General features: G+C 35.3%; 1 protein-coding gene across 6 annotated transcripts in view; it reads left to right on the top strand.

Annotated features, from left to right (window-relative positions):
* Positions 1–13,527, top strand: part of SLC6A15 (solute carrier family 6 member 15) — a 47,545-nt gene that overhangs the window by 19,508 nt on the left and 14,510 nt on the right. For all 6 annotated transcript variants that reach the window (XM_067009836.1, XM_067009833.1, XM_059080805.2 and 3 more), the window contains 4 exons: positions 4,436–4,593; positions 4,960–5,086; positions 6,121–6,302; positions 13,159–13,269. In XM_067009836.1, coding sequence (XP_066865937.1) covers positions 4,436–4,593; positions 4,960–5,086; positions 6,121–6,302; positions 13,159–13,269 — 578 coding nt within the window. The remainder of the gene's footprint in view (positions 1–4,435; positions 4,594–4,959; positions 5,087–6,120; positions 6,303–13,158; positions 13,270–13,527) is intronic.

Genomic DNA, 13,527 nt, shown 5'->3' with positions numbered 1-13,527 from the left:
GGTCATAAATTCTCAAATTCTTTCTGTGGATGCTATTAACAACTCTAAATTACTGACTTTTCTAACCAGTGTTAGAAAAGTGCCTATCAGTTATTCACTTTGGAGAAAAGTCCTCAAGTTTTTGATATGAGATGATATCGGTGAACAAGACAAGAGAGAATTTTCTGTCCACAATTTATTAACTCTGAATTTTAAGTTGTTTCCCTCTTCAAAAAAGCAAAAATTGCATATAATTTAGAACGATTATAGTCTGCAAATGCTGACCAGAACTTTGTATATCCTCGTAGAAGGAATTTAACCACATAATTAATATAATGCCAGATAGTCTTCATCCTTAGATATAAGCAACCTTAAGATGATAATTAGCATTCCTAATTTTAAACATATTATCTAGATCAACATGATATTTAGCTTTTTGTATTTGTGCATGTAATTACCAAGTGTTATTTCGTGAAAATTGTCTTAAAATCAAGAAAATAAAACCATATACAAAAGAATACATTGTTCATGTAGGATATAAGCTCAATAGTACACCAAAATCAAACTGAACATTAAGTTAACTAACATTTGGGTTATTAAAATAACTTTAATATTAAGCTTCACTTTCTTTACCATTACTATCTTTACCATATACATATATGGAAGCTGTTCAAACAAGTGTGATTAAACACTACATATTCTGTAAGCAGCATTTCAGCACGTAAAGGAAAGACTGACTATTTTGGTCTTTGATTCCAGTTTGTGATAGTTTTGCTGACTGGATAAAAACATGGTTTTATTTTATTTTTGATGTAGTTACAACTTACATATCAAATGAAATAATAAAACCATTCATATGTGAAATGGTTCCTTTTCAGTCACTAATAGATAAAAAGCTAAGGTGTCATGGTAACAAAATATGTTTAAGGTCTTCCTTAGTTAATTCAACCAGGGACAAAACAACAGGTTTGGGGAAATGTAGCCTGTCTGACACATCTGCCAGAGAGTTAAGAATCAGTACATGAAGTTGGTGATGCACTACCCATCACTCCACTGAAACGGCAAGCTCCTCTAGCTAGTCTTTAACATCACAGATGAATTATTTATTAAATCAGCTACAAGGAGCTATGTACTGCCCTGCTTTCTGTTTCTCACAAATCTTCCCATTTGCAAGACTGGCAGAAGATGAATTCTGATTTTCAGACCTTTCACCTTATGAGCCTGACTGGCAGTACTATTAAGGAAGACCACTGTCTTGGCTGAAAACTCAGGTTGCTTTCCATTTAATACAGTATTTGTCTTGGTGGAGAGCTCTAAAGGATTTCATAGTTAGTAATCAGTTGTTAGCAAAAATGGCTCCTCCTCTTTACTTTCTGTCATATGTAAAGAGTCAAAATGCCCTTCCTGGTATTGTTTCCTCTCTTCTAATTACAAATGCTAGAATGACATTATAAAACACCAATGGGCTTTATCGTTTCAAGATGGCTGTTGGAGTTCAAAAGGCAGTACTCAGGGCTTCCCTTCCCTGGTGGCGCAGTGGTTGAGAGTCCGCCTGCCGATGCAGGGGACACAGGTTCGTGCCCCGGTCCGGGAAGATCCCACATGCAGCGGAGCGGCTGGGCCCGTGAGCCATGGCCGCTGAGCCTGCGCGTCCGGAGCCTGTGCTCCGCAACGGGAGAGGCCACAACCGTGAGAGGCCCTCGTACCGCAAAAAAAAAAAAAAAAAAGGCAGTACTTGGCGTGCAGTATGGCATTGAGCTGTCTAGGTATTTGACTGTTTAGTCAAACAGTCTCAGATTACCTAAATCTTATTCATCATTTGAGGCACTTTATGAATAATAGAATTAAAAGTAATAGACCAATATAAGTTGATTTGTCTGAAGATATTACTGAAAGCACAATGGTTAAGCTTAATAAGTGTTATAATGTAGAAGCCACCAGCTCAAATTTTGAAGTCAGTTTGATTATAAAGCCTGGCTCTTTCCCACATTATCCAGGTGACCATTCACAGGCTAACTTATTTCTTCTGGCTGAATTCCCACACCTGTACAATGAGGAAAATAATGGTACTTGCCCCATTGGATTCTTGTGAGGAATAAATGAGTAACTACATGTAACATGGATAGAAATGTGCCTGGCAAATAGTAAATTCTCAGTTGTAGTTTAGCTATGACTATTTGTGTTATGGAGGCTCGTGTTAGAGAAATTTGAGTTAGAAGAAAAGGCCAGGTATCTAATAGTATGTCATGTACACATAACTGAGGAAACGCTCCCAATGAGTCCAGTCTTAATTCATTCTCTCTTTTTGTTCCTAGTCATTCACACACACATAAACCAATTCACACCCCAGGATTTGAGACGTGTTAAAATTCGCTTTCGGGGCTTCCCTGGTAGCGCAGTGGTTGAGAGCCCGCCTGCCGATGCAGGGGACACGGGTTCATGCCCCGGTCCGGGAAGATCCCACATGCTGCAGAGCGGCTGGGCCCGTGAGCCATGGCCGCTGAGCCTGCGCATCCAGAGCCTGTGCTCCGCAACGGGAGAGGCCACAACAGTGAGAGGCCCACATACAGGAGGAAAAAAAAAAAAAAATGCACTTTCGGTCCTTCAGGAAACATGTTCAGGTCATTAGTGCCTGAATGTTATTAATCGTTTTAGAATTTGAATTTTGATAATTCTGTTTTATAATCTCATGCATCTATGCTTTACATTGCATACCACTTTGTAGATCAACTCATGTCTCAAAGACTAAAAATCAGCTGTAAGAGAGTAGAGATTTTCTACCAACCACCATGTTAAGGGAATTTTTTTTTAAATTCAATTTCTTTTTTTAAAAAACATTTATTTATTTATTTGTCTGCACTGGGTCTTAGTTGCGGCACGCGGGATCTTTAGTTGTGGCATTCGATCTCTTAGTTGTGGCATGTGGGATCTAGTTCCCTGGCCAGGGATTGAACCCAGGCCCCCTGTACTGGGAGCGTGGAGTCTTAGACACTGGACCACCAGGGAAGTCCTGGGAAATTCTTGTATATAGTAATTATTTCAGAGATATATAGATACTGAGATAAATGATTTGAAAAAAAAATTAATATTTACTTCTTCAGCAGAATAGGTACCATAACAATTTGAATAGTTTCCAAAATCTATTCAATACCATTAAACACTTTTTTAAAATGAGAAAATATAATAAATGGCCTCCACTTTGAAAAGGGAATTAGTACCATCGATTACATGACCCACTTGGCAGTATCTGGTTGGACAAAACTCCAGACAGGAAATTTGAATGTAGCAAGTCCATTTTAGAAGCCATTTAATGAATGATTTGCATATGTATTCTCATGTAGAAATGAATACAGGTTTCACATTTGACTTTATCAATTAACAGTCTAATATTAACATTGTCAAACTGTTCAGTACATTTTAAAGTCACTAATCATGTCTTAAATTGAAATTTAGCTGTAAAATAATATATATATTTTTTAAGTATGAAAACTTTACTACGAGGAAAGTAGTATATATATTTTACAATAGCTATTAAATATCTCAGTTTAGTCAGTCCTCCCTACCCCTTAACAGAATTTTGGAAAGCAAAAAATTACTTGTTTCCTGAAGTCAACTTTTTATATGACATATATATATATATATATATATATATATATATATATATATATATGAAAAAATGACATTTTATCTGTGGAAGAAGTTCTTTTTCTTTTTTTTTTTTCTCTTTCAGTCTAAGCAGCCATTTCTTTTTCCCTGTTGTTAGTTAGGAAGAGTCAGTTTTAATACCATAACATCTCATTCATTTTGATTTATCAGATTTGAAATGCATGATTTAGATGAATTTGAATAAAATTTAATAAATGACTTCATTAATGTCATATGAATAAGATTTCCAGGAGTTTGTGAAACCTATTTGAGAAAATAATTAATTTTAGGGAAGCAATTATTTTTACAAAAAATAAAGCTGGTTTACCGTTTCAATAAAATGAAACTAAAACTATTCATTGATATACTTACTTTTTTCATAATTATTATTTTTTTTTTTGTGGTATGTGGGCCTCTCACTGTTGTGGCCCCTCCCGTTGCGGAGCACAGGCTCCGGACGCGCAGGCTCAGCGGCCATGGCTCACGGGCCCAGCCACTCCGCGGCACGTGGGATCTTCCCGGACCGGGGCACGAACCCTTGTCCCCTGCATCAGCAGGCGGATTCTCAACCACTGCGCCACCAGTGAAGCCCTTCATAATTATTTTTTATCAGAAACTCTTTGTAGCAGTCAAATTCAAGTTTCAAATACCAGAAAGCTTAAAGTAATGAAATTGCATTTTCTTTAAAGTCCTTTGTAGTTATACTATATGGAAGTTTAAATATCATCTTTCATGAGATAATCAGAATTAGTGTATTCTCTCCTGTGACTCTTGAAAATATAATCTATTTTATTTGTTCTTGCTTCTGTAGGTGCCTATCTTTTGCCGTATTTAATACTGCTTCTGGTAATAGGTATTCCCCTTTTTTTCCTGGAACTTTCTGTGGGTCAAAGAATTCGGCGAGGAAGCATTGGTGTGTGGAATTACATAAGCCCTAAACTGGGAGGGATTGGATTTGCAAGTTGTGTAGTAAGTTTCCTGGTATGGTATATGCCTTATAATTTTTACAGGGTTTGTAATTATATAGTTTGAATTTAAATGAAACCTTTGAGTGTGTATTTCTACTCAACTCTTTAATCATGTTTTAAAAAAACACTACTGGAGCTTGCACTAATACATAAAACAAGCTGTAAATTTAAATGTAGTTCAATCTTGTTAATGCATGTTCTTAAGGTCTATGAGAGTCATCATTTTAGAAAATATAATGTGTTTCAAATAAAAATAAAATGAGGAGGTTTTTTTTAAAGTATTAAATGGGTTTTATGCATTTCATCTCATTGTTTCAAAGAAAGGGGCATGAGAGGTTTAATGTAATCACACTATTTTATTTTGCAGGTATGCTTTTTTGTGGCTCTCTACTACAATGTCATCATTGGCTGGAGTTTGTTTTATTTTTCTCAGTCTTTTCAGCAACCTCTACCTTGGGATCAGTGTCCTTTGGTGAAAAACGCTTCACACACTTGTAAGACATGTACCGTATAGTGTTTTTGTATCTAAAGATCATACAGTTGGTAAAGGCAGGAGCTTTCAAGATTTTTTTTTTTTTAATAATGTGGAAAAATCTTTCAAAATTGTTATTATAACAAACTTTCCTTGACATACTCAGAAAGATAGATGTTTGGCATCATTTAATTTATCTAGCTCTTTCCAAGTAATTTTATTGTGCCCCATGATGTTAGGGTAAACAATTATAAGCCTTCAACTGTAAATTTTGACAATATTTGATTCTGTACATCTTTATTGATGCCTTACATTTTCATTAAAATAAAAAAGAGGACAAAAAGAATTTAGATTGAAGGAATTGTTTTTATGTCTTGGGTTGTTTTTCTATGGTTTTCTTATCATTTATTTTTTATATCCTAGAAGATAAAGAACAACTCCCTAGCGCTGTCCAGTAAATATAGAATGCAACTCACATATGTAGTCTAAGATGTCCTAGTAGCCTTATTTACAAAAAGTAAAAAGGGACAGGTGAAATATTTTATGTAATCCAATATATCCAAAATATTAACCTTCCAACATATAATTAATATAAAAATTAGTTATGTAATAATTTACATTGTTTTTATCATACTAAGTCTCTAAAAGCCCCTTTGTACTTTATATTTACAGCACCAGTCACTCTAAACCAGCTCCATTTCAAAAGTCACACATGGCTAGAAGCTAGCATTTTTGACAGCTCTGCCCCCAGGAAGTCAATCAGATAATTCTGGGGGCAGAAGGGACTATAAACCTGAGACATTTTAATCACCTTGATAAAAATCTCACATATTCCTATTTTAGAAATGTTTAATAAGAAATGTCAAAGAGGATTCACATCTGTTGACTTTTTCACATTTTTGCACAGTTGAGGTTTCATTGTGGATTTAAATGCTTCTGTAGAACAGTAGTACTTTTCTAGGAAAAGTTAAGACTTGATTTACAGGCTTACTGGGGGGAAAATGGCCTCATTATTCTTTATAGTCTGAAATGATTGTGTTACCTTTCTTTCTACAGTCGTAGAGCCAGAATGCGAAAAAAGTTCTGCCACTACCTATTATTGGTACAGAGAAGCACTGAATATTTCCAGCTCCATTTCTGAAAGTGGGGGCTTAAACTGGAAGATGACCGTCTGCTTGCTGGCTGCCTGGGTTGTGGTGTGCTTGGCTATGATCAAAGGCATTCAGTCTTCTGGAAAAGTTAGTATGTTAGAGCTCCTCCTGCTTCTGCTAATCACCTCATCACCATTCCTGGGAACTCTCTCCCCCACCCACTATAAACCTGTGTGGGCAAATTGCAAGTAGCACTTTACTCTCGGCAGTTAATTAAAGATTGGTAAAAGGTGGTGCTTTAAAAAATGTATTTAAATCAAGGAAAGGACACTAATAAAGATATAAGTGTTTTATAATGAAATCTAAAGTCGTTTATAATCTTTCCCTATTTGATCAAGATCTGTTTTGAGCTTTTTTGTCAATACTTAAAAGTCCTTTCTTGTTGCTGGTATTCAGCTGACCTTAATTTTTTTAGTTTTCTGATCAGTTCCAATCATGGAAATTGGGAAAAGTGGTAGAATAAAGAATTTGTTTATTTTATTTGTGTTATATCATTCGTTTTTCTCTACTATAGGTGCTCTAGGGAAAAGTTGCATAAAAGATTTTAAAATAGTCTAGTGTGGAGTGTTTCTTAAAGATATGAACATTAGGTAGTTATGATATATCTCAACACGGAACTCAGAGTAATATAAAAGCCTAAAGGGCATGCCTGCCAGGGCAAATGGAAAATTTTATAAGGCTGTGCTTGAGAAAGACAGTAAGTGAATTCTAGATACCCCAGGAAGTCAATCAGATAATTTTTTAAAAGGATGCATTAGGAAAGTAATTGTTATTCGCTATTTTGCTTTCATATTACATTTTTTCCCATTATTATTGCCATTGTTTTAAAGCTCTCTACTTCTTTTGTTTGGACCATAGCAAGAATTAATTTTGGTTCATCTTCTCTCTGCCTTTTAACAACCCATCTCTACTGTTATTTCTTTGCAAAGCATAGATCTGATCATATATCTTTCCAGGCTAACATATTGCCACTTACCATCATATACTAGTAAGAGTGGGAATAGTAGTAGTAGTAGCAGCAGCAGTAGTAGTGGTAATAAATGATGATGATGGAGATGATTCTGATAATGATGAGAACAAGAACAATAACAGAAGGCAAAATTTATTACATGTTTACTTTGTTCTAGGCACAGTGATAAGTGCTATATATATTTCATCTCAATTAAATCTTAAAAAAAAAAAGAAAAAAAAAAACAAATCTAAGAAGTAATTGCTACTGTCAGACCTGCTTTACAGATAAAAGAACAAGTTTGAGGAAAACAGGTAACTTGCCCAAAGAATCATAGTTAGTAAATGCTAGTACCTGGATCAAACCCAGCTTTGTCTAAATCTAAAGCCCATGTTATTTAATTGCAACCCTATAACATCTCTCACTGTGCTATATTTTTTCCCACCAAAAAGTGAACTCTTTTAGGCGACGTGTGTCTAACTCATTTTTGCTTCCTGTTACTTCATATTTAATTAGAAATGTTTGACAATTTTTAAAAACTTGTTAATCACAGCTGATTTTACATTTACCTTCCTGATGGAACTTCTATACCGTTTTTCCTTTGTAGAAATGAATGTGGTAGATAACACCATATTCTGTGAATGTTAGTGTATTCTGTGATTAAGTAAGTTCAATTAATTGGTTCCATTTGGTGTGTCTTCTACTATGTCAGAGCCCCATTACATTCAAGTTATAAATTAAGGACTAGATTCCTAAGCCAAATCTGACCATATTTATATGCTTCCTAAGGTCATGTCATTTGACAGAATGAGAACCAGCTATGGTCAGCCAGAGAAGTCCAAATATCCCTCTGTTCAAGTCTTACCACCATATTTTATTTCTTCTTTGTCTGAGTATCTGTCTAATCATTTAAAGAAATATTCATCCTTTTCTAATCACAACATCGGGGATGTTTTTCTTAAGTTGTGTAATATAACTTTATCTGGAAAAATGTAATACAATTTATAGACTACATGTAGTTTATTATTTCAGCGAGAAGCCTTCAGGGAGAGGGTAGCTTTTCAGCAGACTTTGAAGAAAAAATTTAGTAGGCACAGATGGGGAGAAAGCTGTAAGTAATATGAACAAAGTTATGACAGTCTAAATTTTGACAATTCCTCATCCTGAGACAATGAGCTAAATATAATAAGAAATTTATTAGGAATAAATGTAAAGCTCTGTTTGCCTGCCAAACAAAAAAGCTTCCAAATAAACAATCACACAAATGCAGTATAGAGATATATGGTTTAAGAGTAATGAAGTTTAAGGGTAGTATGTGAAAAAAAACCCAGAATTTAGCAGCTGAAAGAAAAGTCAACTTGTGATATCCCTAGCCAAAACACGCACACGCACACACACACACACGCACACACACACACACACACACACAATGCTAATTTGAAACTGCATGAATTAAGACAGGAGTATGACAGTGTCATTCTCCTTTAGGTCAGGTAGGCACATGCCAGTTGAACCACACCTTTAATACTGGATTTTACTGAAATCTTTATTTTCTACTTTGTTATGGAAAAGAGCCATCTCAGCTTTGTGATCACAGTCTTCCAATAGTTGAATAAAAAGAGGAATAAGCCTTATTCTGTGTGGTCACAGAGAACAGGACCATGATCAAATATTTGGAATTATGCAGAGTAACGGGACGGTGGGAAATCTTCAAGGAAAGGAAGCCCTTTCAGGAATCAAGCCTGGCAACAATGAAATCAGTTGCACAGTGGTAGAGAGCTCAGCACTACTGGAAGTGGTCCAACAGAGGTGGTATGGTTGCATGTCCCTTTGTTAGAGCCTCTATTCAGGGCATGCCTGCCCCCAGGGGAAGGATAGACATGAGAAGCTCTAGGCTTTCTTCTAACTCTAATATTTTCTACTAGTACTACTTTGCCATTAGTACTACTACTGTGCTAAGTAAGTACTCTGCATACATTAGCTTGTTTAATCTTTCTAGCAGCAAGATGATTTGCATGTTCTCATTCCCATTTTACTGCAAAGTTAAGCTTAGGAAAAAGAAATAGTTGGCCAGAATTAAACAACTGATAAGTGGCAGAGTTAGAACTAGGCTATGAAATCCTCAAAGAGAATGACTCTTTTTGAAGTTATGTTTAAAATAAACATTTTAATATGTAAGGGAGAAAAACAACTAAATCATTTCATATATTTTGTTTTTTAATAGCTGAGTAGAATGAATATATTTTCATGCAACATTTTGATTGATAAACTTATGTCTCTTACTGAATGTACTTGCTGTGAAAGGCATGTCAGTTTTTAAGGCCCAGGGAGTCTTAAAATCAGCCAAAGAAACATATTTCATTGTTTCGCTTCCAAGTTCTTAAGAATAATACTTAAGGGTCATTCATCTACTCACTGAATACATATTTATTGAGCACCTACTATGTGCCAGGCACTGATCTAGCTCAAGAGGTATAGTGGTGAACAAGGCAGACAAAATACCTGTCTTCATGGAATGTCCATTCTAGTGGCAGAGGCAGACAATAAACAAATCATAAAATAATATCATGTAGCAAAAAATATGCAAAAAATAAAATAAGGAGAAAGTGTTTGGGGTAGCATTTTACATATAGTCAGGTAGAATTTAAACTATTTTCAATAATATTATTCAACTGACAATACTATTATTATGAGACCCATATGATTAAATAAAATGAATTTGTGTTTAAAAGCACAACATGGATACCTCTGTAAAATGCTGACCTAAGACACATCTTTAAATCTCAGAATTTAATGATTAAATATTTGTCCTTTACCTGCTAACAGAAGAAAACAATTCAGGTGTGAACCCTACCTATTACTACTTAAGTTTTTAAGTGTTTAAAATCTTGACTGTTACTTTTCTCCATGTTACAGACAACATGAAATTTTCCTGTTCCTTTTTGGATGAAGCTATACTTATCTTATCAGAGTCTTATCACTGAAGCCAGATTAGTATTAAGAACTCAAATATGTGTTGAATTAATAAATGAAATTTGAAATGTCTCATCATATAATTAGTACCTAATTTTTAAAATACTGTAAAATAAAGATGAGGGTTTTTCGTTTCTTTTTTTTTTTTTTTTTTTTTAGGGAATGTGTACAGAAAGGAAAACTTCCTATGAATTCTCTCTTAATGTACAGTATTTTTGAGTACCTAAGAATGTGCAAAGGTTAATAGGCAACCATCTTTATCCTCATGGAACCCATAATTTAATGGGTGAGACAAACAATGACAGCAGAATAAATGCAGTAAGATGTACAAATAAAAAGTGCATGAGAGTATAGAGCATAGAGGCAGCCACTGAAATTAACCTGGAATTTGGGGAGGGCTTCACAAAGCAGGTAACTTTTGGGCTAAAGTTTGACAGTTGAAGAACAGTTCACCAGAAACTTCAGAGAGAGGACATTGGAGGCATGGAAAATAGCATGTGCAAAGCCCAAAGTTTGCTGAGTAACCCCGTGTGACTTTTACATACAATTTGTGCAGCTTGTGGGAAATGAGGCTGGAAATGTAAGTTGATTGCAGGTATTAAAGTATCTATGGACGCTGGTAAAATGACTGGCTGTTACTTAACAAACGGTGTGAAATATTTGAAGATCTTTAGCAGTTCATTACACCATCAGATCCTTAGAAAGATCTTTGTGGTAGCAGTGTGGGTGATGAATTTCAGGGATGAAGAGGAGAGCTGGCAGGGAAAATCGAGAGGCAAAATGAGGAGGAAGCTAATAGTGAAAAGTGACACGTCACTGAGGATGAAAACGAAGGGAGAGATGAATTTGGAGTCAGTTGGACTTGTTGGTCAGTTGTTATGGGATGTGGGGAAGAGAACCGTATTCAGGTGTGTTAGAGTTGTTTAGCCTGGGCAAATACACATACAGGAAGAATCATTTCTTCCTTTAGCTTCTAATTTGAAATTATATTAAAAATATACTGAGGGTATACCGTATTTATTGGAAAAAATCATAATCAAACTATCCAGATTATTTTAATGTGCAGCCTTCATTTTCACTTTTAAAATAAATGCATTAATGGAAGTCCTTTAAGTCATTTATAAGGCAGCAAATTTGAGTTCTGCTAAAAAACAAACAAAAAAAACTATTGTACAAAGGTGAATCCATGCTTCTGGTTAGCCCCAAGATTTGTGAAGAAGAATCATAAAAGACTAGCTGTAATCAAGTGAGATCAAGGCTACTTGAAGAGATATATAGTAGACCCACAAATTTAAAGGATGCTAAAAGTAGGCAGAAAGAATGAAAAAAAGGTACTCCATCTAAAAGCATTCTGATAAAAAGAAATCAAGAAATGTGGATGAATGGATGCAATTTTAAAATTATACCATTTTGAAATGATCAAAAAATTATTTCTTTACAACTAATTAAATTAAAATATAATTATTTTTAGAAGAACATGGGTTTCTAATTATGCTGAGATTTTATTTGTAATATTAAGTTTTTTCTTAGAATGCTTAATATAAGGTGTACAGAACAGTAGAAGAGGGGCAAATTATTGTGTTGACTTGCCTATTGTTTGTCTACAGTTACTATAGGATTCAATATCTCTAACCTGCGTAAGGTATCCTCTGCTATGGCAGTTTTTTTCTCCATTCTTCTTACCCTTCCTCCATTCCTTCCTCCACAGATAAGTATTATATACGTACTATGTGTTAGGAACTCTGTTAGGTATTTGGGATTTGTTAGTGAACAGGAGAGAAAAAGTCCTTGCCCTCACAGAGTTTATATTCCAGTAGGGGAGATTGAAAATTAACAAGTAAACAAGATAATTTCAACAGTGTTAAATGCTGTCAAGACAAAACAAAAATAATATTATTGAAGGTTCATGGGGCATAGAGGAGGGCAGATGGGGGTATATTGGATGGGAAAAAGGCATCGCCTTATTCTGGGTGTTCTAGGTAGTCTTGAGAAAATGAAGATGAGACATAAAACAACAGAGGAGCAAGTCTTGGACAGATGAGGGAGATGAATACCTCAGACTGAGGGCACAGCCTGCTCTGGCCCTGAAGCTAAAGAGCTTCGTTTCCCTCGGGGCTGAAGCTCAGCTGGGGGAAGAGTGGTGGGGCAGGCAGGTAGGCAGCCTAGTCTAAGGCTTTGCAGGACAGAAGGAGAAATTCTCATTCTCCTCCAACTGCATTAGAGATCCCTGGAGTGGGTTAAGCAGGGAATGAGATAACCTGAGTGGTAGCTTGGAAACTAGAATACTACAAATAGTGCAGAACTACTTCTGGATGTTTGACTTTAGCAAATGGATGGGTGGTGGGAGATGGAGTTGGGTGGGGACAGCTTTGGGGGAAAATCGGGAAAGTTTTGGATACCACATGGAGATGTCAAGGAGGCAGTACATGTCTGGTTAGGACAACTGCTTTTCTATGATAAACATTTGCTTAACTTTAATGATGAAACTTCTGAAGTAGAAAGTAAAATCTCTACACTATTATTCAAGTTCTGTAGGAGCCTTAACAGGACCACTCTCTACACCAGAAGCTTTGTAGAATTATAATGGAATTTTGCTTTATTAAAAACAAACAAAAAAAGGACTTTTTTTTTGTTTGCTACCTAAAACAACAAAGTAGAAATTTGTTAACGAGTTAGTGTCCATTCATTTCTCTTAAATATTGCTTGTTTTGTGAACTGTGTGAACTGTAAGGGATCAATACTATTCAAATTATACCATACCTGTGGACTGTTTAAAGGGGGTTTAAATAAGGAAAATTTTCTTATTTTTTGTTATATCTCAAATAGAACCTTAACTAGTCACATTGAATCAAGGCTATTAAGCCACTCTGATACGATGGCTATGCAAGGTATTAAAAGTATTATTTATCATATTATAAAAAGTGTCACTTTCACGGTATAGAACAGAACACATAATCTTAACTATGAAAAAGAAAATGGTCGTTAGTATGTCTCACCTTTTTTATCTTTCTTACTTTGCAGATCATGTATTTTAGTTCTCTGTTCCCGTATGTGGTACTTATATGCTTCCTAATCAGAGCACTCCTTTTAAATGGTTCAGTTGATGGCATCCGTCACATGTTTACCCCTGAGGTATGTGCTGTATTTCTAGTTAAGGCTTATGATCACAAAAGCCTTATGCTTATTCTTAAAGTGTTCCCACAGTTAGATTTAAGGGATAATTGTTCTAACCTATGTGCACTAGACTATTAAATTATAGCTGTTATGTTAACCAGCCTAGTAAAACCGGAGCTTTTGGACATCTATAATTACATCCATCTCTCTCTGATTTTAAAGGCCCCAATAGTGAGTTTCACTACTTAAACTTCAAAAATTCCTATTTTATAATAA

Source organism: Kogia breviceps, chromosome 12, assembly GCF_026419965.1.
Source record: "Kogia breviceps isolate mKogBre1 chromosome 12, mKogBre1 haplotype 1, whole genome shotgun sequence".
Classification (NCBI taxonomy): Eukaryota; Metazoa; Chordata; class Mammalia; order Artiodactyla; family Physeteridae; genus Kogia; species Kogia breviceps.
The sequence above is the reverse complement of the archived record's forward strand: the minus strand, read 5'-3'. Positions and strand labels throughout refer to the sequence as shown.